Source organism: Carlito syrichta, unplaced genomic scaffold, assembly GCF_000164805.1.
Source record: "Carlito syrichta isolate Samal-C Ts95f unplaced genomic scaffold, Tarsius_syrichta-2.0.1 Scaffold91562, whole genome shotgun sequence".
Taxonomy (NCBI): Eukaryota; Metazoa; Chordata; class Mammalia; order Primates; family Tarsiidae; genus Carlito; species Carlito syrichta.
This window is the reverse complement of record NW_007035658.1, coordinates 703,467-729,251: the sequence shown is the minus strand read 5'-3', so window position 1 is coordinate 729,251 and position 25,785 is coordinate 703,467. Positions and strand designations below refer to the sequence as shown.

General features: G+C 44.4%; 1 protein-coding gene across 1 annotated transcript in view; it reads right to left on the bottom strand.

Moving 5' to 3' along the window:
- PLA2G4E (phospholipase A2 group IVE) overlaps positions 1-25,544 on the bottom strand; it is a 55,902-nt gene extending 30,358 nt beyond the window's left edge. Inside the window, exon 1 of the mRNA XM_008059468.2 lies at positions 25,350-25,544. Within this exon, the coding sequence (XP_008057659.1) occupies positions 25,350-25,532 (183 nt within the window). The 5' untranslated portion in view covers positions 25,533-25,544. The remainder of the gene's footprint in view (positions 1-25,349) is intronic.
- Between the last annotated feature and the right edge of the window lie 241 nt (positions 25,545-25,785).

The following is a 25,785-nucleotide window of genomic DNA, read 5'->3' as shown; positions in this document are numbered from 1 at the left end:
TTAAAGTATGGTTGTATAATACACAGATGGAATGGTATTAGACACAATAAAATGGTTGTCTTTTTTATGGGGGGAGGAACGACAGAGGCCATGTGGGCACAGGAATACAGCAATTTATCAGGAAAGCTAGGAGGGGCCTCCCAGGGACCAGCACAAGCCACATCCTGGGGTGCAGGACTGACTCAGCCCTCTGCACCTCAGGTGAGATTTTTTTCCCCCTCTAGCTTTTTCCCAGTTGTCGCTGCCACTGCTCTCCTCTAAGTACTCATATCCACTTCTCGCAATTCCTGTCTTAGCCTAACAGGCCTCCCTGCTTCCTGTTTTGCTTTTGCATAAGTCACTCTCCATAGATGAGCAAGAGCCATCTCCTAAACACATAAGCTAGATTATGTGACTGGCCTGACTAAAGTCCGTCCATCACTTCTGGTTTCTCCAACTTCCCGCCCTGGCTCTACAAGATCCTGTGTGGTCTGGCTGCTCACGATCCTTCTATTCTTTCTTTCACATCCAAGTTACAGTTACATTGGTCTTCTGTGCCCTGATCATGCCAAATTCTTTCCCATGTCAGGGATTTTGTGCTTGCTGTTCTCTTGCCTGAAGTCCTTGATGCCCACTCTGTGCACAGCTGGCTCTGTCTCACCCGTCATGGCTCCACTCAAATGTCATTTTCTCCAGGTACTCCCGGGCCACCCTTCATAACATGCATGCCTCCCGCTCACCTACTTGCTCCTGTGTGTTCTGGTCATTAATTTAATTTGATGTATCATGTCTCAGAGGATCTTGTTTTCTTCTTCTTTTTGCCATTCTCCACCAGACCATAACCCTTTTCAGGGCATGGATGTTGCCTGTCTTGTTCATCAACTGGAAGCACTATGCCCATCAGTAAGGGAATGGTTAGGTTACATTGTTATGGCACATTCACACACTGGAACATTATCTATATCAACAAGAACAAAGTGGCTCACATTTATTGAATGTTTACAAAGTAGCAAGGACTGGTCTATTTTATATTGCCTGTGAAGTAGATACTATTATTATCTCATTTTCAAGAAGAAGAATTGAGACATGGAGAGAATAAGTACTTTGCTCAAGGTTATGATGGTAAGTGACAGAGCCATGACGCTAGTCAGTCTGGCCCCAGAGCTTCTAGATTTAACTACCATATACACTGCTTCCCAGGAGATGCCCAGATACCACGTAGAAAGCTACTGTCCTGGAAAACTGAGGTTCTGTGTTGTGTTTTTAAAAGGCTGCTGCTATGCTTCTAAGTTCTTGATAAATAAAATTCAATTTCCTAAAACATACAACGAGTAAATACAAGTTTCACAACATAAAGTAAAACAAATATTAGTCCTCTGGGTGATGGGGTTGATTTTAAAATCAACTATGAAAGTTAAGAAGTTGAGATGTCTCAGAACTTCTGGCCAACAATGTAGACGTGGCTCAATTTCATGATGACGAGATACAAAACAAGTATAAATATGACAAGAAAGGACCTTCACCCCAATGTAGGTCATGTTTGTATTCTTGGTGTCATCAATGCTCATGAATATTCTCCACCGTTTCTTCTTTATCTTTAAAATAAAATGTTAAGGGCTTTCATTCTCAAAGCACCTGCCTCCACAGTTCAATCCTTCTCAGTCTCGTGAAGTCCCTGCTATTAAAACTTGTGGCCTCAGCCGGGTTCAGTGACTCAGCCTGTAATCCCAGCACTTTGGGAGGCTGAGGTGAGTGAATTGCCTGAGCCTGTGGGTTCGAGACCAGCACCGGGCAACTTGGCGAGACCTCATCTTTACAATAAATCAAAAACTAGCTGGGCGTGGTAGTACGTGCTTGTAGTTCTGGCTGTTCGGAAGGCTGAGGTGGAAGGATCACCAGAGCCCAGCAGATCGAGGCTGCGGTGGCTAGGAGCATGCCACTTCACCCCAGTCTGGGCGACAGAGTGAGACTCCAACTCAAAAAGAAACAAAAACAGAAACAAAACAAACTTGTGGCCTCTGGTTTCAACTAGATGGCAGGCTTTATTTTCCTGGTCCTAACTCTCTGGCTCATATAGCAAGACCGCCAAGAGTCTTTTGCACACTGAATTATTATTATTATTATTATTATTATTCCTTGTCACTGGTGACCTTGGTGAGGACCTTGTCATTGTCTCCAAGCTGACTGAGCATGGTAGAGTGGTTGAGGGTCTAGGCATCTATTGAAGTTTAATAGATGTGTGTTAGCACTCTGGTTCTGTAACTTAATAGCTGGATGAACTTGGGTAAGTTTAGTCCTCTAAGCCTGAGTTTCTCCATCTCTAAAACGGGAAACATAATAGGCTAAGTGAAATAAAGGACGTAGCACCTAGCTAGCACTTGGCTGATCCTCAGTGATAGACTCACTCTAAGTGCTGTGGTCCACTGTGTAGCAACACCAGGGACATACAGACATCATCACTGCCTGAGGGATCTCACATCCTAAGTTGGACGAATTGGGAAGGTCACACAATGGTCTCAGGATGATCATGTCACATATGAGGAGAGAGCTAAAAATAAGCGGCTCCGACAGCTTGGCCATGCAGGGCTGGGAAGGTCAGAAGAACTGCCTGGAAGAGGAAGAATTTCTTGCCCTTGAAGGAAGGGTATGAACCTGACAAATGAGGAGGGGAAAGAGCATTTTTCTCAGGTGAGGCAGCATGAATGAAGGTATGAAGGATTGGGAAGGAGATTAAGGAGACGCACAGATATCGAGTGAAAGAATCACGATCCTTTTTCTGTTGGCAGTGGTGACTCACGGATACTGTTTAAGAAAGGAAGCAAATCTTACTCCTACAGGTAGAACAGGTGACCATCAACGCCATGTTGTTAGCACGCATGGAAGTCAGGTATGCCTCCTTCATCTGCCATTGTGGTTCCTTGGGCGAGCCATGGCCTGCAGATGGCCCCAGAGCAACACTGCTCCCTCTTTCCCTGCGAGGAATGGCCACTGGGTCTAGGCCGGTTCAAATTTGCTGTAGATTCCCAGTGCAGGGCAGACTTTGCCTCAGATCCTCTAGCTGTCACTCTGGTCCTCCAGAGGATGAGGCTCAGGAAAGATAAATCTGCGGGTCTGTGGAGGAGGATGAGGAATCCAAAGCAGGGCCCTAAGTCAGAGGAAGTTAGTGGGAGGCCAGGTGCCAGCTTTATTCATTTCTTTGCTTTGCCTCTTGCCATCCCTCACCAAGCCAGAGCAGAGTCCTCCCTCTGTGCTGAGGTTGCCTCAGAGCCTTCTGCAAGCAATCCTTCCCTTTCACCACCTCAGCTCTTGGTAACCCCTCCTCTGCTTCCTGTCACTGTAGATGTGTCTTTTCTAGCACATGAATGGATCCATACAGTGTTTGCTCTTTGGCTGGCTTCTTTCCTTCAGCATAAGGTTTTTGAGATTTATCTAGGTTTCGGTATGTGTCAAGAGTTTGCTAGAACTTGCTAGAAGATTTCCCTGACCCAATCCCTGCGAAGTCTGGGAGTCTCCCAGAGACATCCAGGCTGAGGTGACGATGTGAAGAGGCTCAGCAGAGTCTGGTCAGGGGTGCTGGGTCAGCTGGTGTTCCATTGTGAAATTGTTACAATTTGTTTATCCCTTCGTCAGCTGAAGGGCAAAATCGTTTCCAGGGCTTAGTAACCATGTATTAAACTGCTATAAACATTTGCACACATGCTTTCATGTAAATACAAGTTTCTGTTTCACTTGGCTAAATCCCTAGGAGTGGAATGGTTGGGTCTGATAGAATTTTTTCATGGCGTGACGCCCTCTCTGGGTCCCTCTGACAATCCCAGACTCCTGCACAGCGCCTCTTCTCCTTGGCACTTTTTCATCTTTCCTTCTCTCTTGTGTTCTCCTCTTCCTCTCCCCTCTTCCTCCTCTTTCTCCCATTGGCTTCCCTTTTGCCTTCTCCAGTCTTCTTCTTTTTTTTTTTTTGAGTTGGAGTCTCACTCAGTCGCCCGGACTGGAGTGCAGTGGCCGCTCCCGGCCACCACAGCCTCGACCTGCTGGGCTCCGGCGATCCTTCCACCTCAGCCTTCTGAGTAGCCGGAATTACAGGCATGCGCTACCACGCCCGGCTGATTTTTTGATTTATAGGAGAGATGAGGTCTCGTTGCCCAGGCGGGTCTCGAACCTGCGGGCTCAGGCAATCCACTCACCTCAGCCTCCCAAAGGCGCGGGATTACAGGCTGAGCCACCGAGCCTGGCTCTCCAGTCTTCTTGATGGTTTCTTTGGCCTCTCCTGCCAAGCTTCTAGGTTCTTCCATAGAGGGATCATGTTAATAGGCAGCCCTCACTTTTGCTGGGTCCAAGGACAGTTGAACAAGCACCCCTGACCAGATTCTGCTGAACCTCTTGACATCGTCTCCTCAGCCTGGACGTCTCTGGGAGACTCCCAGACTTCACAGGGATTGGATCAGGGAAATCTTCTAGCAAGTTCAGCTCTGGGCACTTTGGCAGGGCAGGGTTTGACCTGGTTCCATTATCTGAAGAACTCTGTCAGATGATTCTAGTCTACCCCATTTACAAGGACTGGTTTTTGGTGAATTTGGGTCCGGCCAAGTTCTAGCAGAGGAAAATAATCTCTACTCCATTTAATTCAAGTCCCTGCACCAAGGTTCTGTGGTCATTGCCTGAGAACATCTCACCACCACCTCACGGGGCAGGGGAGATGTCAGGCCTGAGGGCCCATGAGTGGGAAATGCCTTCATATCAAGTCCTGGATTTGACAGGGACAACACAGCCAAGGAGTGCCTTGGCTCCCTTTTGACTTTGAAGTCAGTGTCCATTCCTATGTAGGAAGGCAGGATGGTGTGGTGGATAGCACACTGCGCTGGGAGCTGAGAATTGTGGGCTCTATCTCCAGCTCTGGTGTATGATACAGGACAAATTTCTCCCTCTTTGGGCCTCTCTTTCTGGTCTGCAAAATGAGAGGTTGGACTGGGTCAGTCAGGAATCCCAGGAACAGGGCCTAGCTTCTGCATATCATCACCATCTCAACTGAGTCCAAGATACTGTTGTGGTTTGGACCATCAATCCATGTGGCCTCAGAGTCCTTTTTTGATGCTGACTTCTGGGGTCTGGCTTGTTCCTTGTTGCCCAAGGAGGCTACACGATGCTTGGGTATTAACACAGAATGAGAATAAGAAGGGGAATTTGAGTTAGGTGGTATCTCAGTGTGGCTTTAATTTGCATTGCTTTGATGACTAGTGAGGCTGAGCATTTTTTCAGGTATCTGTTGGCTGCTCGTACATTTTCTTTTGAGAAGTGTCTGTTCATATCTTTTGCCCACTTTGTAATGGGGTGGTTTGTTTTTTTCTTTTCAGCACATTTGAGTTCCTTGTAGATCCTAGATGTTAGTTAGGCCTTTGTCAGATACACAGTTGGCAAATATTTTTTCTCAGTCTGTAGGCTGTCTCCCCTCTCTCTTGATGGTTTCTTTGGCTTTGCAGAAGCCTGTCAGTTTGATGAGGTCCCACCAATCAGGATGGCCATCATCAATAACTCAAAAAACAACAGAAGCTGGAGAGGATGCGGGGAAAAGGGAACACTTCTACACTGTGGGTGCAAGTTTGAACTAGTACAACCTCTGTGGAAAACAGTTTGGTGATTCCTAAAAGATCTAAAAATCGTCTTTCCGTATGACCCCACAATCCCCCTACCGGGAATATACCTGGAAGAACTCAAATCACTCTATGAAAAAATATCTGTACACGCATGTTTATTGCAGCATTGTTCACAATAGCAAAAACATGGAACCAATCGTGCTGCCAATTGAAAGAGGGCTAGATTAAAAAAAAAATATGGTACATATACATGATGGAATATTACAGACATAAAGATGGACAAAATTATGAATTTCACAGCAACTTGGATGAACCTAGAGTGTTAATACTGAGTGATCTATCACAGAAACCAAAAACTGAATACCATATGTTCTAATGCATAAGCGGACTTTGAACAATTATCTTAATACTATAAGAAAGTGATTGGCAGTAGGGGGAAACAGTATAATGACCATTTGTATACCTAACCCTGAATTTTACCCCACATCCTTAAAATTAAAAAAAAAAGAAGGGGGAATTTGGCAAAGACACCAGGCTAAAGCAGGGTGTCTACCGTCAAAAAGGAGAAACATAAGGCCAGTCTCGGTGGCTCAGCCTGTAATCCCAGCACTTTGGGAGGCTGAGGCAAGTGAATTGCCTCAGCCTGTGGGTTTGAGACCCATCCGGGCAGCCTGGTGAGACCTCGTCTCTATGATACATCAAAAATTAGCCTGGCATGGTAGCGCAAGCCTGTAATTCTGGTACTTGGAAGACTGAGGCGGCAGGATCGCCTGAGCCCAGGAAGTCAGCGCTACTGGGGTGGCCGTGAGCATGTGTGCCACTGCACTCTAGTTGGGTGACAGAGTGAGAATACAACTCAAAAATAAATAAATAAAAGAAAGCAAAAAGAAACATGGTCAGAAAAGAGCTAAAAGTGACAAGAAATAGGCTGGTATTTAGTGAGGGAGCCGAGATCTTATGGGGAGGTCATTTGGGGCATGTGAAAACAGAACTTGGAGCCTGTCCTCAGCAGGATCCTGGACCAATGACTCCCCGCCCCACCCTGTGTTTGTGTGTGTGTTGTGTGTTGGTACATATGTTCCATGAGTGTGCATCTGAGTACGTATGTGTGTATGTTGTGAGTGTTCCTGAGTGGCGTGTTGCGTGAGTGTGTGTGTTATGGGTACTTGGGAGGGGCTGCTCATGTGTTCTTGCCTGTGGTGCAGAACTTTAGGAGGAAGAAGGGCACTGAGCTCTTACTGGAGAAAAAAACTCCTGTTGGATTAGCACTCTCAACCCCCGTGGGGCCAGGAATGTGACCCTATGGACCCATTTCCAGCTGTCTCGATGAGCCTCAGTCCTGCTTGCCTAGCCAGACTGGGTTGAGCGCAAGCCTTGTAGCTGGTCCAGGCAAAATACCCCAAGTGATATTTAGTTGGCTTTAAGATCTGAGTTCAAGAATGTGCGTTGAGGAAATAGAGGGGTGGCTGAGCTGGCTCTTGTGATACTATGAGGACTTCCAGGAGAGGCTTCCTCCCCTGGCTGCCAGACCCTCCCTGCTCTGCCCAGCCCCTTCACTGCGGTTGGTGACGGTGGGCTCCAGGGCCGGTGAGGTGAGATGCCAGGGCTCCTGGCAGAGGCACTGGGGCAAAGGGCATCGTGGGTGGGCGGGGTAGGTGGGGTGGGAGCCCTTCAGGTTGACTCTGCAGTTCAGGTTACTGTCATCTGGGCAGCGCCTGAGTGAGGCTGAAGATTCGGGTGGCCCAAGCACAGCAGGCAGAAGGGAGCCTCAGTCAGTGAGGAGCAGCAGGGGATAGGAGCCACCACCTGCAGCCCTCTCCCTGTCTCTGGCAGCCTAGGAATGTGAGAGCTGGACCCTCCAGCTCTGTCAAAGTGGGCCCTGGGGGTGCTGGGCTCAGGCCTCAGGTCCTGTGCACGGGAGCTGGTGGCACTGCAGGGACCCCCTGCCAAGGCACAAAGGACACTTCACTCCTCCCTCCCACTGCTCCCTCTGTGCATGTGTGTTTGTGGGGATGGGGTGGAGTAAGAGTAGGGGGGCTTGGATTCTCTTTCTGGTGCTGCAGCTTTAGAAGGAAGACTCAGCTCCAAGGGTGTAGGCCAGACCTCTGTACCTGGCCCGCAGCAATCAGCAACTGCCTGCCAGAGACAACAACCAAAGGCTCGTTGAGAGTGACCGACCATCCCCGTTTGTCTAGGACTAAAAGGTTCCCTGGGACTTGTGACTTTTAGTGCTAAAACTAGAAAGCTCCAGGTAAATGGGGATGATTGAATACCCTATTTGTAATTGTCCTTGAAAGTATTTTTGGAAGCAGAGACATGCTTAGTATGCCAGACCTAGGTACCTCTAGGGCTTTGTTATTATCTGTGGCAAAATAATTTGATTGTTTTCTCATTTTATTTTGGAGAATATGAACAAAATCCAAATGTAGCAATTCCAAGTATTTAGGCAAATCTTAGGTTAAGGGTTGATTTGGATCTGTGTGTGGATCCTGGTATAGGTGGACACCTGACACCTAGAATTCCTTTCCCCTTCCTCTGTTAAGAGAACACCCTTTTCCTCTGGGATCTTATGGAGCTGTCATCATAGGGAATCTTCCTCCTTCCTCAAAGGTGTGTCCTGTCCAGTCTGGTCAGTCAACATTTCTGTCCCCTTAGACTCAGTGATTGGTTCAGAAACAATTATATCATCACCTCCCACCCCCAAGGGTTATATGGGTACAGAGAGAGAGGAAGAGGTAAGCTTTGAGTTACTGGTGACCATCTTTGTTACCATGTGAAAGGACTCAGCCTTAAAAAGTTGCAGGAAAAAAGAGAAAGTTCTGCAGGCATGCTCTGGACCACTAGATCCAGCTGTGCCTGAAGTCCACATACTCCTTGGACTTCCATGTTACACGAGATAATAAAGACTTTTTATTTGTTTAAGCTTATTTGAACTCTGCCACAAGTGGCTGAAGGAGTTCTGACTGAGGCACCCGGCCACCTCATGTGTAGTAGGGTTCCAATCTGGGCTCTGTGGAGGGGAGGGAAGAGGTGGGGGATGACAGAGGTGGTGCCTTCTCCTGTCCCCTCAACTGAGTTCCTTGTGCTTTTAAGTTAGGGCACATTTTCCTCCAAGGCACATCTAGGGTGGAAGGTGCATGTCTGTGCCTTTGCCTTCAGAAGCCCTCTTTTGGACAGGAGATCTTCCAAGTTCTTTCTCTCACCTTCCCCAACTCCTCCCCTTGTTTCGTAGGTCTGCTCCAGTCTCTCATTTGTCCTTGACTCTGGAAGTCAGCACCATCATCCATCCACCCACCTTGCACATACATTACTGCCCTGGTGACATCCCTTGCAGGGAAAGCCCCTGCCAGTCATGGGAGGACCAAACAGCACCTGAATTATTCCATTTCGACACGTGGAAGCTGGGATGGGGAAAGAGTGTTGGTTACTGTCCCTGCCTAGAGCCTGGATAGGGGAGACTCACTCCTGATCCGCTGCTGGGGTGGGAGCGGCAGCCATCCTCTCCCAGCAAGTAGGGCTGAGCAGAAGGAAGGGAAGGGCAGGCAGGATGCGGCAGGCCCAGGATCTCAAGTGCAGGGAGATGCAGGTGGTGGGCCAACCACAGGAAATGGAAATCACATCCTGTGTGAATCAGGATAAGAATTCACAAGTGAGCTCAGAATAACTTTTTTTTCTTGAGTTGGAGTTTCATTCTGTAGCACACTCATGGCCACCCCAGTATTGACCTGCTGGGCTCCAGCAATCCTGCCGCCTCAGCCTTCCAGTAGCCAGGAAAACCCGCCTAGTTTTTTTATTTATTGTAGAGATGCAGTCTTACCAAGTTGCCCAGGATGGTCTCGAACCCGCGGGCTGAGGCGATCCACTTGCCTCTGCCTCCCAAAGTGCTGGGATTACAGGCTGAGCCACCGAGCCCGGCCCAGAATAACTTTAAGAAAATGTATCTGGCAGGGAGGAGATAGGGAGGGCAGGGGGAGGAAAGAGGGATGGGGGCAACTTGAGGGTAGAGTGCTTTCCTGCCCCAACAAACAGCCTCCCAGAAAACACACTTTCCCTGCTTATCATCCCACTTGAAGTCCTCCTTTTAAAGAAGTGTTAAGCGGTATTTATGATATACAAAATGTATAGAGAATAAAAAATGGATGCTCATGAATCTAAGACTCAGCTTAAAGACTAACATTGGTAACAGAGTCAACGCTCCCTGTGTGCCCCCTCATCCAGATACCTCCCCTCTCTCTTCCTAGAGACAATTCCTAATCTGAATTCGCATCTATCTGTCCATATTTCTTTATTCTTTCTCTACAGGTGAAAGTATTGCTAAGCAATACTTGGTGTTATTTTGTATATTTTAAAACTTGGAATAAGCAATATCCTACAAAGAATATGCATTCTGTGAACATGTTTTTGGTCCACTCAACATTATATTTGTAACACTCACCTGTTTGGTGAGTACAGGTCTGGTTCATTCATTTTCGTAACAGTGACCTACATCTCAATGTATGTATCTGTTTTGAGGTGGATGTACATTTAAGCTGTTACTAAGTTTTTTTGCTGTTACCATATTTCATCAACTCTAAGGCACATATTTTTCCCATTTAAACATCTCTGAAACAAGGAATACTTTTTAAAAAGAAGATGATGTACAATATTTTAATTGGCAACCTTTTCCCTTAGTGAATGATGTATTTAGCTTCTATGAGGAATGGTAAAAACAATGCTATTGTGAACTTTCTTATACATGTTGTGTTTCTGCAGTGTATAGATTTCTGGAAGTATATTCATTGTTGGGTTATGCGGTATATTACCATCAATTTTACTACATATTGACAAATTGTTCTCCAAGGTAATTTTTATGGATTTACGCTCCCACCACTAGGTAGGAGAGCTCCCATTGGGGTATAGCAAGTACTGTCTGACTTTTTGAATTTTGCCAATGGGTATAAAATGGTATCTCACTGTGGCTCTCATGTGCAAAAACTGGTGATCTTGGCATCTTTTCAAGGTCCTTTACTTTCACTAACCCATATTCTTGGGACTGACTCATCATTGACCTCCTGCTCCAAGCTTCTCATCCTCCTTTACCATAGTTAAATCTAACCACCATCAATAGTTTTACATGCACAGCAGGAGTTATTAAAAGCCACAAAGCTACTTATACACAAGTAAGTCCATGCTTGAAAACTCTCACTGAGGAAAAATACACTACATTCTCAAAAATTGCATCTAAAATTTTGATGGTGAATAATTGAAAATCACCTACATGCTCAATATTGTTAGAAATAGTAATAAATTATTTTATACTTCTATGATTGAATTCCTTGCCATCTTGAAAAGATAACTATAAAAATATATCAGTACAGAAAAATACTTTTTTTTTTTTGAGCTGGCGTCTCACTCTGTTGCCCAGGCTGGAGTACAGCGGCACACTCATAGGCACCCCAGCATCGACCTGCTGAACTTCAATGATCCTTCTGCCTCAGCCTTCCAAGTAGCTGGAACTATAGGCGTGGACTACCACACCTGGTTAATTTTTTGATTTATTGTAGAGACAAGGTCTCGCACTCCCAGTCAAGTTATCTGGGCTGGTCTCGAACTCCCCGGCTCAGGCAATCCACTCACCTTGGCCTCCCAAAGTGCTGGGATTACAGGCTGAGCCACTGAGCCTGGCCAAAAAATTCTTTTGAGATGGCAAAGAATTCAATCATAGAAGTATAAAATAATTTATTACTATTTCTAACAATATTGAGTATGTAGGTGATTTTCAATTCTTCACCATCAAAATTTTAGATGCAATTTTTGAGAATGTAGTGTATTTTTCCTCAGTGAGAGTTTCCAAGCATGGACTTACTTGGTTATAAGTAGCTTTGTGGCTTTTAATAACTACTGCTGTGCATGTAAAACTATTGATGGTGGTTAGATTTGACTATGGTAAATGAGGCTTGGAGCAGGGGATCAATGATGTCAGTCCCAAGAATATGGGTTAGTGAAAGTAAAGGATCTGTTGTAAAAATTATCAGACTGATCAATAGAGTAGAATGAATATCTCAAGCAACCAAGTATGTGTGTGTATACATACACACACATATAATATATATACACACATATAATATATAATATATATTTGAATTTAGGATATAATAAGGATAGCTGGTTACAAAAATAAATAAGTAAAAATTATTAATTTTTCTATAAAAATTATAACTACAAGAGAAAAAAGATCCCATTTACAATAGCAATAAAAAATTAAATAAGCCTGAGGGAAAAAAAGAAGAAATTTACAGACCCTATGTAGAAAGCTACAAAACTCTCCTAAGAGACATAAAATAGCTTGAAAAATGGGGAGACATAACTTGTTCTTTTTTTTTTTTTTGAAAGTAGGATTTATTGAGAGGTCAGAAAAACTCCTATGGTGGGAGGGGACCCTAGAGGGTTGCCCATTTTATTCTTAAATAGGTAAATAAGATTATCGAATCTTCCTAAGCCAATCTACACAATCAGTACAATAACCGATCAAATTTCCAACCCAAAGTTTTTTGGGGGGAACTTGACCAAAAGTGTATAATATTTATGCAGAAGAATGAAAGTGAAAAACTTTTCAGTGAATTTATAAAACAGTTACAATTAAGGAGAGAAAACTAATTTTATTTAGTAAATATATTTTAAAGCTACCAAATTTAAAGTCAAGAGCATCCAGAAATAAATCCAAGTGCATACAGGAAATTCACATGTGAAGATGACAACATTACAATTTGACAGGGGAAAGACAGTTATCTGATAATTATGTTGGAAAAATAACCATCTAAAAAAATAACTATTTTTCCATTTGGAGGAAAAAAATAAGGGGAATCCACATTTCACTCCTTATATTAAAATAAATTCCAGATGTAAATATAACTGGTTATTGTTTTATTGTAATGAGAAAGATACAAAACCGAGATGCAATAAGGGAAAAAAATGGATCATTCTGGTTATATACATTCTAAGTTTCTCTATGTCAAAACACATAAATAATAATAAAGTGTTAATTCATTAAAAATGTTTGCTGAACTTATGACATAGGCTTAATTTTCCCAATAAACAAAGATCTCTTTCAAATAAATACTAAAAAGCAAACAACTCAATAGAAAAACTGGCAAAAGATATGAACAGGCAATTAATGGTAGTCATGTGTAGGTGAGCAGTTCCCCAACTTTGTTGAACATTGGAATCATATAAAGAGTTTTAAGAAAATACTGATACCAGGTTCCCAGATACTTTGATGTAATCAGTATGATATATAATTTCGGCACTGGAATTTTTAGAAGGCCCTCTGGTGATTCTAATATTCAACAAAGTTTGGGAATCAGCGGAATATGCAATAAGCCTATAACAGATTATCACAAATAATTAAATGAATATAAATCAAAACAACAAAGAGGTGACATTTTTCATTTATCAGATTGGCAAGGATAAAAAGCTGATAAGAGTCTTATCAGGAAGGTGCTAGGAAGAGTCAACAAAACAAGCTTAGGATATAAATTGAAACAAACCTTGTGGAGAGCAATTTGGTAATCTCATTAATATGTAAAACTTGCACGGCCTTTGACTCAGCAATTCTATTTCTAGGACTTCATTGTACATAAACTCTTGCACAAATCCTTAAAGATATTTGATTTCACATTATTCCTGTAACTTTTTGTTGCTGTTGTTTGTTTGTTTGGGTTAGCAAGGGCTATGACTTAGAAGCTGCTGTTGGATAGAGGTGACAGGCATTTTCCCTTCCCAGTGTATCTGTGGTCTCTGGGCCTTGGACATTGTTTGTGTGGAACTGGACACCACTCTCCCTTAGGGACTAGCTGCATCCATAAATTTACATAGGAGCAGAGAAGCCTCCTGGGGGGGGGATAAGAGGATGGGACGCTGACTCCTCATTATAATATACACGGGGCAACCCCCCAAAACCCAGAACTTATTTACAAAAAATTGTGTATCTATTCTTACATGTTTACACTTCAGTCACCTTCAAAGTACTCTTGGTTTGATGTAATACACCTACTGAGACACTTTTTCCACTGCTCAAAACAGTTTCTGAACTGGTTAATTTTGATGCTTTTTAGTGCTTCTGCCGTTTTTGTTTCACCTCTTCCATCCACATCAGCAAAACGTTTCCTTTTGAGGACTTTTTCTTCCAGGGGAAACAAAAAATGATGCTTGGGGTGAGATCAGGTGAATAGGGAGGATAGGGCACAGGGGTCATGCTGTTTGGGGTCAAAGACTGCCAAAGACTCAGCAAGGTGTGGGCAGGCTGTTCATGTAGATCATCCATCAAGAAATGGGTAAACATATTGAAAGAATCTCCAAAAATATTTCACTGAAGCCAAAGGCAGCCTCTCAAAACAACGCTAGCTGGTACACTAATGCCAAGGGCTTCCTAGAACACTTACTTAGTGGAGGAAGCCTGTACTACAAGGGGCCCACTCTCCAAAAAATAATTCTATTTCATGGGGAGTTCCTCCTGTATATGAGGAACTAAAGAGGTTCCCAAGAGACCAATGGAAGTCAGATGACATGGAAGGACAATGGGAGTTCCAGAGAGAAAATGTACCTTAAGGAAGAGGGAAGGCTGGACTAGTGTGACCTGGATTCCATATTAAGAGTTAGCTTACTGGAGGCTAAGGCACAGGAATAATGCTGAAACGCTCATGCATATTCACTTTGCTACCATGGAGCTATCTTGGGGAAACTGGTGCTGTGTGTGGGGACTGACAGAGCTGTATCTTTACTAAATGATACATTGTGGCCAGGTCACTTTGCTGCAAGACTCTCTCTTGATCCTGACAGGGCAGGGGCACTCCTTAGCCCAAGCAAATACACAGAGATGCTTTTGTGGAGCAGTGTAGTCAGCAGACAAATGGTGGGGTCTGTCTCAGGGACGGGGAGTTCCTTGGAAATTCTCTGGGCTATTTGGAGGGAAATTTTGAATTTTCTGCCAACTTGGCAAGGAGGGGAGAGGAATCTTTGTAATTTGGATATTAATAACATATTTTGTGGGTTTTGGGGTAACATACATAGCATCAGAAATTATAAACAATCTAGACGATATGATGGCATATTATGTAACCATTTTCAAAAATCTTTGTTTTAATGGGAGGGTAAAATTATCACTACCTACTGTTAGGTAGAAATGACAAGTTTTACAATATGCACTTAATTTGACATATATAAATATATTAAGTGCATACTGATTGACATATATTTATATATTGACATATATTTATATAAGTGCATGTTGATTTCTGTGCTATATATGCACCCAGAAAAAAGACTGGAAGGAAATATATTAAGGGGTCAAAGAATTATCTCTACCAGCCTGGGCAACATGGCAAAATCTTGTCTCTACAAAAATATTAAAAAATTAGCCAGGTGTGGTGTGGCGGCACATGCCTATAGTCCCAGCTATTCAGGATGCTGAGGCAAAAATGATTGCCTGAGCCCAGGAGGTTCAGCCTGGGCAACAGAATGAAACCGAGATTCAAAAAAAAAAAGAAAAAGAAAAGAAAAACTAATTTTCAAAAAAGAACAAATTGCATGTTAAATAAAGCAAAAAAAAGTGCTGAAAGACAGGAAAAGAAGACTAAAATTTATTTCATGACTACTGTGTTCTAGGCCAGATGCCAGATATCTACATATGTCAACACTGTAAAAACATAGGGAAATTCTCTCACACGCATCCTTTGAGAGCAACAAGAGGCATTGCTTGAGGCTGGTGTAAGCCAGACCCACCCAGGAAAGGATTTTTTTCTCAAGTGCTAGGAGGCCCTCTCATCCTCCTACTAAGCAGCTGGCCCACTGTCCACCATCTGGATCCTCCTCTTCCTTCGACTGAAATATCCACCCAGAAGCGGCAAGGAAGGAAGCAAAGCCATGGCTCCTTGAAAAGTTGTCTGAAACAGATACTGGACAGCAGGGGCTTAAAACTACAGATTATGGAAGCTAACTTCAGGTATGAAAAGCCCAGAAGAAGATTAGATAGATGGTGTGTCATACCTGGTGGTGAAAATAGAACCTTTCAGGGTAGATAGATTTGACCTCAGTATAAGGGAGAATGTGGTCACTTGGAAAGTAAAAAACTTCCATCCTTGGAATTATGCCAGGGGTATCTGCCTGGAAGGTTCAGAGGAGATTCCTAGCTGACAATATGATCATATACCTAAAGACCCCTAAAGACTTCTCTAAAAGACTCCTAACTTGATAAATGAATTTGGTAAAGTTACAGAATCAACAGACACAAATCAGTAGCACTGCTATACACCAATAAAAACCAAGCTGAGAATCAAATCAAGAACTCAATTTCACTTACAATAACAGCCAAAAGTATATACCTAGGAATATATTTAATCAAGAAGGTAAAAGATCTCTGCAAGGAGAACTACAAAACTCTGCTGAGAGATTGCAGAGGACACAAACAAATGGTGAAACATCCCATGCTCATCATTGGAAGAATTAGCATTGTTAAAATGACCCAAAGTAATCTACAGATTCAATGCAATTCCTATCAAACTACCAATGTTGTTTTTCACAGAACTGGGAAAAAAAATTCTAAAATTCATATGGAACCCCAAAAGAGCCAGACTAGCCAAAGCAATCCTAAGCAAAAAGCAAAGCTGGAGGCATCACATCAACTGACATCAAATTATACTGCAAAACTATAGTAACCAAAACAGCACGGTACTGGTACAAGAGCAGACAAATGCACCAAGGGAACAGAATAGAGAATTCAGAAATAAACCCAAACACCTACAACCAACTGATCTTTGACAAAGCAGACGAAAACAAACACTGGGGAAAGGACACCTTATTCAACAAATGATGCTGGGAAAATTGGATACTTACATGCAGAAATATGAAACTTGAACCCTAACTCTCCCCATATACAAAAATTAACTCAAGATGGATTAAAAACTTAAATGTTGACCTGAAACCATAAAAATCCTAGAAGAAAACCTAGAAAAAACTCTTGTGGACATCAGCCTAGGCAAATAATTTGTGGCTAAAAACCCAAAACAAAAATAAAACAGTAGATCTTAATAAAACTAAAAGGCGGCCAGGCTTGGTGGCTCAACCTGTAATCCTAGCACTTTGAGAGACCAAGGCAAATGAATTGCCTGAGCCTCTGGGTTCAAGACCAGCCTGGGCAACTTGGTGAGACCTCGTCTCTACAATTAAAAAAAAAAAATTAGCCTGGCACAGCAGTGTGTGCTCGTAGTTCCGGCTACTTGGAAGGCTGAGGCAGAAGGATTGCCAGAGCCCAGCAGGTCAACACTGGGGTGGCTGTGAGCATGCCACTGCACTCCAGCCTGGGTGACAGAGTGAGACTCCAACTCAAAAAACAAAAACAAAAACAAAACTGAAAGTCTTCTGCACAGCAAAATAAATAATAAACAGCAAATTGGCAACCTATAGAATGGGAGAAGTTATTCTCAAACTATACATCTGACAAAGGACTAATATCCAGAATCTACAAAGAACTCAAATCTACAAAGAACTCAAAAAAGCAAATAACCCCATTAAAAAGTGAACAAACAACATGAACAGGTATCTCTCAAAAGAAGATATACAAATCACCAGCAAACATGAAAAAATGCTCAATATCATTTATCATCCAGGAAATGAAAATTTAAACCACAATGAATCAACTTATACCAGTCAGAATGGCCTTTATTAAAAAGTAAAAAAACAAAAACAGAAACAACAACAAAAAAACAATAGATGCTGGTGTGGAAGTGGAGAAAAGGGAACAATCATATACTGTTGGTGGGAGTATAAATTAGTACAACCTCTATGGAAAGTGATATGGAGATTTCTCAAACAACTAAAAGTAGATCTACCATTTGCTCTAGTAACTCCACTACCAGGTATCAGAAACAAAGGTTATTATATAAAAAAGACACCTGTACCCACATGCTCATCACAGCACAATTCACAATTGCCAAGATGTGGAATCAACCTACATGCTCATCAACCAACCAGTGGCTAATACAAACGTGGTAAACATGCACCATGGAATATGACACGGCTATAAAAAAGAATGGAATCATTTCCTTTGCAGCAACATGGATGGAGTTGGAGATCATCATCCTAAGGAAACTGACTCAGAAACAGAAAACAAACACTGCATGTTCTCACTCACATGTGGGAGGTAAATGGTCACAAAGATGGAAATAATAGACACTGGGGACACCAATAAGGGGGGAATGGGGAAAGGGTTCAGAAACTACCTACGGCACACAATGTTCACCATCTAGGGAAAGGATCACCTGAGACCCAGTCCCCATCACTACACAATATGTTCATGTAACTGATATGCATGTGTATCCCATGAATCTCAAATAAAAAATAAAGTGGACAAGGAGGTTGCTCTAGAATCCGGATGATCTCTTTCAGCTTTGAGATTCTGTTACTCTCTAGCCCTCGATGCCCCAGATTCAGGGGACCACTTGCTGATCGCTTCAGCCACTTGAGGTACCTGTGGGAGAGGCCTTCTGGAGGCCAGGCCAACCTTTGTTGCTTAATGCATAAGTGACTCTCATTGTGGGAATTCCACTAGGCAGGGAGGAGAGGACAGGACAGGGCCAGCCTGGTCTGGTGAGGGAAATATTTGGGGAGGCAGGACTTTGGGCACCCATACGTCAGAATCTGTGGGTGGCCATCCACTCTACCTTTCTCAGGAGCATCCCTGGAACTGATGGAAACATGGAACCTGATCTCTTGATCTGGGTGGCTCTCATCTGCTTACTGACACAATCTGGATGTCACCCATTTGGATGACACTCACAGGTATTCAGGGAACATCTGCAGTGTGGAGGTGGAGGATGCAAAAACACACACACACAGGCCACTGACAAAAAGTTTGCAACAACAACAACAACAAAATATCCCAGAGAGGCAAAACCCACACCGACAAGTATAAAGAAAAGAATAAGAGAGCTGGAGTTAGACCTGAATTCGTGTTTTGGCTCTGGCACTCTTTAGATGGGCAGCATTAGGCAATTATTTCTCTGAGTCTCCTTTTCCTCATCTGTAAAGTAGGATTATCTATTTCATAGTGTTGTAAAGATTACATACACACACACACTGAATATGCATATATACATACACATTTTTACATATAGTGACTGGCATACAGAGTCTGGTATATAATAAACCTTTATTAATTGTGACTGTTGGTGCTTTTATTATTTTTGTTTTAGGACAAACAACTGGGAAAGAACTAACGGTAAGCAAACTTACAAGGCCAAGAACCTAAAGGCTGGCATGGCTGGAGAAGGAGGAAAGCTTTGTTGTCTGAGGGCACAGAGTTCTGAGCACCTCCTAAATGCTGGACACTATGCACGAGGTTCTGAGTCTCAAAATACATGTGACGCGGAAGCTCTGGTGGACCTTCTGATGAAATACATTTGAAAGACAATGACCAAACAAATAAAAACAATTTGTAATCACCAATTGCTGTAAGGATTAGCAAGGAAAAGAATCTAGTGTTATGAAAGACAGGGACAGATTCAGATTGTCAGAGAGTCAGGGATGATGTCCCAGAGGAAGTAGACTTCACCCTAAAGCCTGAAGAAGAGTCAGGGATTCGCTACATATGGGCCGCAGTCAAGAGCTTCCCGGGCTGAAGGCATGGGCTGGCAGGTGTGGGAACTAAGCATGTGTGCTCGGACATGGTGTGTAAGGGGCCACGAGGTAAGAGAGGTCTGGGGAGGTTGATCTCTGAGGACTTGGAAGCCATGTGAGGAGTTGGCAATTTTCAGGGATAGGATGCCACTGAGGGGTGTTAGACTGGGAAATGATGTGAATAAGCTCACTCTGGCTCTGGGTGGGGACAGGACTGGGCAGGACTGCCCATCCACCTTCTCACCATTCAGATCTCAGTTCAGATATCACCCCCCCATCTGATGTTCCCTCCCTGCTGCCAGTCCCTCACAATTGCAATCACAAATGAGCACTTGGGTCAGGGTGGGAGGCAGAGATGGAGAGAAGTGATGGGATTCTAGAGGTGTTGATGAGTAGAATCCACATGGCCTGGTGACAGATGAGATGTGAGGGTGAGGCAGAGGGCGTCCAATGGGCTTCAGCATCCAGTGTAAGAGGCATGATACACAGGGCTGGTCCTGAAGGGAAGACCGTCAAGTACCAAGGTGAAGGCCAGTGGGGAGTCTTGGGGCTAAGTTTTGAAATGGGGCAAAGTTTGGAAAGACAACAGGAGGGGAAGGGAGAGCACTCTGAGAGCACACAGAGCTTGCCTCACTCTGTGTGGGTGGCACAGAGTAGGGCGAGCCCAGCCAGGAGAGTAGGAGAGCGGGGTGTGAGCTGTGGGCCACAGAGTGTGAAACCGGGGAGGGTGGGGGGGTTGGGTGGGGCCTCTGGAGCAGGCGGAGGTATCAACCTTGAAGTCACAGACAGTGGGAAACTGTTCGGTTCCTAGGCAGGCAGCCAGCCTACCAGGCAGCACCTGCCACTCAACCACCTGTGCAGAGGAAGGAAAGACATGACCCAGCAGCCACAGAGCGTGTGCTTTCTGAATATTTGCTGACCACCTATTCGGTGCTCGGATGTTGATGGGGAAAGACTCTTGGTTCCCAGGACACCACTTTCTCATTGGTTCCTTCCAACCTCAATGGCAATGCTTCTGTCTCCTTTGATGGCTCTTCTTCCTCACTGGGCACCTAAAAGGTGGAACAGGAGAGTGGAGACTTCCGCCCCTGCTCTTCTGTCTCTTTGCCCTGTCCTTTGAAGATGTCATCCAGATCCATGGCTTAAAAAACATCTATATATCTGCTTTATGCATTCAAACAGATAATCTCCCCAATGTGTCTCCTGAGTTCTAGACTTGTATTTTCAACTGCTCACCTGACATCTCCACTTAGATGTGAATCTTCAAGTTTAAAATGTCCAAGATAGAAACTTCTCATCCCCTCCACCGGACCCATGTCTATCCTAGTGTTCCCCAGCTCAATAAGGGGTACCTCCTGTTATTAAGGCAGAAATACAGGAGGTATCAGTGATTTCTCATTCCATATCCCATCCGTCTGCAGGCTGTGTGTACTCTATCTCCAGAAAACCCAGATCTGTCCATCTCTGCTGTCCACTGCTACCCCCTTCATCAAGCCACCATGATTTCTCTCTGGGCTACAGCAAAAGCCTTCTCACTTACTTCCCCATTTCTCCTCTGTCCCCCAGGCAACCCATTCTCCACAGGCCTGCCAAAGTGATCTGTGTAAAACACAAGACAGATAAAATTAATCCTCAGGTTAAAACCTTCCACAGGCTCCCAATGTGCTTCAGAACAAAATCAACATTGCAAAAGCGATGGACCAGCATAAGACTCTGAGTTCATCTACTACTGGCTTTGTCCTCTGTTCCTCTGCTCTCTAGATACACTGGTTTTCTCTCAGTTTTTAGAACAGACCATGCTTGTGTCCACCTCAGGGCCTTTGTTCATTCTGGAACACTTGCTCTCAGTCTTCTCATCATTCAGATCTTAGTTCAAATGTCAACCCCCATCTAAGCCCTCCCTGCTGCCAGTCACTCACAATCACATTTTGTTCTAACAGCTCCAATATCAGAAGTAGTCATGCATATTTACTGTCTGTCTTCCCCATTGGAATGTAAGTTTCATGAGAGCTGGATCTTGTTTGACCTGCTTAGCACTCTATCTTTCACTCCTAGGACAACACTAAGTTCATAGTGGGAGCTCAATAAATATTTGCTCAATGAATGAAAAAATGCTCCGTATGAGGTTCCCAGTCTTCTTCAAGGACTGTGACAAGCAACAGGAAGAGTTACCTAAGAGTGCAGGGCAGGGGATGGTAACTCCAAGAAGTGATTCACAGCTCATCTGATAAACTGATATTTGTTTTATTGTTACTGGAGCCACCTGGTAATGGGAGGCTCTAACTGGGATTCGGAAGACAAAGGCCTAATCCACAGGAGTGGTTCTGAAGGGAACAATCCAAGGGCCAAAATGAGGAGCTATTTGAATTTTGGTGGGTGTCTTAGTCTATCATAAGCTATAACAGAATACCCGAGACTGGAAAATTGATAAAGAACAGAGATTTCTTTCTTATAGTCCCAGAGGGTGGGAAGTCCAAGGTCAAGGGGCCCCCATCTGATGAGAGCCTTCTTGCTGCGTCATCCCATTGCAGAAGGTGGAAGAATAAGAGAATATGCAAGAGGGCGTTGACTCACCTTTAAAACAAACCCACTCTCTCGATAACCCACACCCACAATAATGACATTAATCCGCCAATGAGGGCAGCACTCTCATGACCAAATCAGCTCTTAAAAGCCCTGCCTCTCAACACTGTTGCATTGAGTATTAAGCATCCAACACATGAATGTAGGGGAACACAGTCAAACAATAGCAGCAGGTCCTTGCGGTGCCTTCAAAAATTGCCACGCTACAGAATTCTATGCAATCATAAAAAAGAATAAAATCATGTCCTTTGCAGGAACATGGATGGAGCTGGAGGCCATCATCCTAAGTGAAATAACTCAGAGACAGAAAACCTTGTACTGCATGGTCTCACTTATAAGGGGGAGCTAAGCAGTGGGTACATATGGACATGAAGATGGAAAGAAGACACTGGGGGCTCCAAAAAGACAGACAATGGGGTGGGGGAAGGGTTGAAAAACTATCTATTGGGTACAATGTTCACTATTTCGGTGATAGTTCAGGAGAAGCCTAAACCCCAGATTTACACAATTTTTTTTTTCTGAGTTGGAGTCTCACTCCGTTGCCCAGGCTGGAGTGCAGTAACACGCTCATGGCCACCCCAGCGTCCACCTGCTGGGCTCTAGCAATCCTTCCGTCTCAGCCTTCCAAGGAGCTAGAACTACAGGCATGCACTACCATGCCTGGCTAATTTATTTATTGTAGAGATGAGGTCTTGCCAAGTTGCCCAGGCTGTTCTCGAACCTGTGGGCTCAGGCAATCCCCGCACCTCGGCCTCCCAAAGTGCTGGGATTACAGGTTTGAGCCACCGTGTCCAGCTATGCACAATTTAACTATGCAACAAACCTGCACATGTACCTCCCGAATGTAAAAAAAAAAAAAAAATCTGCCATGTGAGTAACTGAGGACTCCACTGTCACCAAATGTATACATATCTCCCCATTCATACCTGCCTCCCATATATACATATGTTCCCTCTTGCAGAGTTTACACAAAGGTCTTAGGAAATGACCAACTGACTGTCTCTCAGAAATTCCACGGAAATTTGCAAAAAATAAAACATCTATCAAAAACTCTGACACTTCACCATAAATCCTAACAAATTATATGGTACGCATATGTACACAATGGAACGTTATTCAGTCATCAAAACGATAATTATGAAGTTTAGGTAGCAACTAGACAATATCTGTAAATATAATTTTAGGCTAAACCTTGGGCACAGATATGGTGTAAATTACAAGCACAACTATGTAAACATTATCTAAAGAGAAAAAAGACTGAACACGAACACAACCACGTGCTGCATAACAATATTTTGGTCAGTAATGGACTGCTTATGTGTCGGTGGTCCCATAAGATTACAGTACTATGTTTTACTGCACCTTTGTATGTTTAGAAATGTTTAGACACACGAATACTTACCATTGTGTTACAGTTGCCTAGGGTACTCAGTACAGTCACATGCCGTGCTGGTTTGCCAACCAGGAGCAATAGGCTACACCGTATAGCCTAGGCGTGTAGTAGGCTGCACCTTCTAGGTTTGTGTAAGGACGCCCTATGATGAAATCGCCTAATGAGGCATTTCTCAGAACATGTCCTTGTTGTTTAAGTGACGCCCACCTGCAGTTATTATATTAGGTTAATGGGATTGTGGTACATTTCTCCTTTATGTTTTCCAAACATTTTTAGAAATCACTTTTATGTATACCAAAATAAAAATATTAAAATTAAATACAATGTCTATTGTGGTTGTCTGTGTCCCAGCCACGTGGTCTTTCTGCCGTCCCCTCAAGCAGCTGGAAAAAGACAAGGGGCTGAGGGCACAGCCTCCCGCACCTGACAGGCATGGAGATGACAGTTCAGAGGGAAGAAATAATAGTAAAGTCATAACCACAATAATGACAAGGATCCACATTGCTCCTACTTCATATGCTGTGGGCATTGAGCTAAGACTGTGATTTACTCCCTACATCATTCTTTGCCCACCGATGAAGAAACTGAGGTTCGAGGAGGTTAAAGAATGTGTCTAAGGTAACAGGGTAGACGAACGACAGAGCCCGGTCTGATTCCAGAGCTCATCTCTTAACCACTTGAATGAGGCCGACACTTTCACAAATATTAAACCATTATGTTTTAATTGCTCCCATAAACTTCCAGCTGCCACCTTGAAGTGTGAGTCAGGAGGCTTTGGATGCCAGGGCAGGTGAGGGCAGGCCATCGACCTCTTTAGCAAGGCCACAGGGTGTGCCTTCCTGTCTCTCCCTTCAGCATATCAAGAGCGGGCCTGGCCGATGAGACACAGAGACTTCTGGAAAGGAGGTAGAGTTAGGAGGAGGAAGGGGAGAAGAGCCTGCTCACCTGAGTCCAGGAAATTGAAGAAGTGTTTAAGGTTAGGGTGGGGTGGTATGGGTCAGAGCTGAGGGAAACACTGGGACAGGGCTCTTGACCATTCTTCACATGTGCTTCTGGAAAGAGTTGTGGCAGAGGCCCAAGCCTCCGTGGGGATGTCAGTCAGCTTACACGGTGGAGTGCTGTTCCCGTGAGGACTGGGTCACCCCCGAAGCGGCCCTCAGTTGCCTGTGTGGTAGATGCAGGGTTGAGGTATTCAGGTGTGAAGCGGGACCTTCTGGGTCCAGACAAGATGACCCCATGGCTGAGGCTCAGGATGGATCCATCAAGCCAGACAGAGGGAGGCAGAGACCAGAGGGGTGCTGAGCATTGAAGGGACCTTGGCCAGTGCTCCTCGTGGGCGAGGCCTAACCTGGCAGGAGGAAACGAGGCTCACCCCCTGCACAGCTTAGCGGGCACTGCCATCGCTGAGACTGCAGCAGCCAGAAGGGCACAAGAACACCACCACCTCCCCAAATCGCTGGGTGCCTCCAGGAAGCTCACTCGTCCACCTGGAGGAGAAGCTGGGGGAGACAGATCCAGATTACCCGATGATTACCTAAAGAGTCTGTTGGATTTTGGTAGCCCAGAAAATTTACCAGGTGGGACTTCCTTATTAAAGGTTTTCTCGTCACTAACCAACAGGTGGCGTTCATCAGGTAAGCTAGGTAAGGAGTGAGGTGTCTATGATTACATTCACGACCCTGCTGTGCTGCTACACCAGATGGCAGAGCTTAAGCAGCTGTTATGTGCCAGGCACTCTGCTCGGCCTTCACATGCATCAGTTTGTTCACCCTTCTCAGTACCATATTAGCAGAAATATCTTTTATCTCAGGCTGCCCCACAAGATTAGCTGTGTGACCTTGGGAAAGTTCCTTAGCCTCTCTGAGCTTCAGTTTTTTTCATCAAATGCAGATAGGAATCCCCTCGCCAGGCACATAGAATGCGCTCAATAGAAGGTCACCACTGTTGTTAAAAGCTCCTGAGCACAGAGGGAGATAAGGACAGGTAGGTGATGGGGGTGGGGTGAAGGGACTCCTCCAGGAATGAAAAAAATTAACAAAAATGTAACATCTTATCTCTGTAGCAATACAGATAGGTGATCCTTATTCAGAATCAGGAAAGTAGGGGTAAGATTTAAGGGGCCAGGAGCCCTCTCCCCAGGAACACAGACATACCTGAGAGCCCCATGGCGTCATGGGATGTAAAGGTGGGAGACTGGAAGTTTCCAGGTCCTGTGTCTGCTCAAGCTCACTGGCATTTCTTCCTGACCTGCTGCCTTCCTCATCCCCTTGTGGGCTCTGTGGGACAGACACCTTAGTGCCCAGGCCAGGACAGACTTCCGAGGTCTGGAGGTCCATTCCAGTCGCCTCTCTGGGGCTCAGGACCCGCTGTGTGGAGCTGAGGCTGGTCCTTAGCAGCGAGGCGTTGTTGGGGCATCCTCCGGAAATTTCAAGGGAGTTTTGTAAGAACGTGAAAGCAACGCCATCAGATTCGTCCTGAAGATAAGCCAGGTGAATGATTAAGAAGCTGAAGGAAGCCAGGGCTTAGCAAGAGGAGGTCCATGTCTATCTCTGGGAAGATTTCAAACAATCTGGGTTTGCTTCGGTAGAG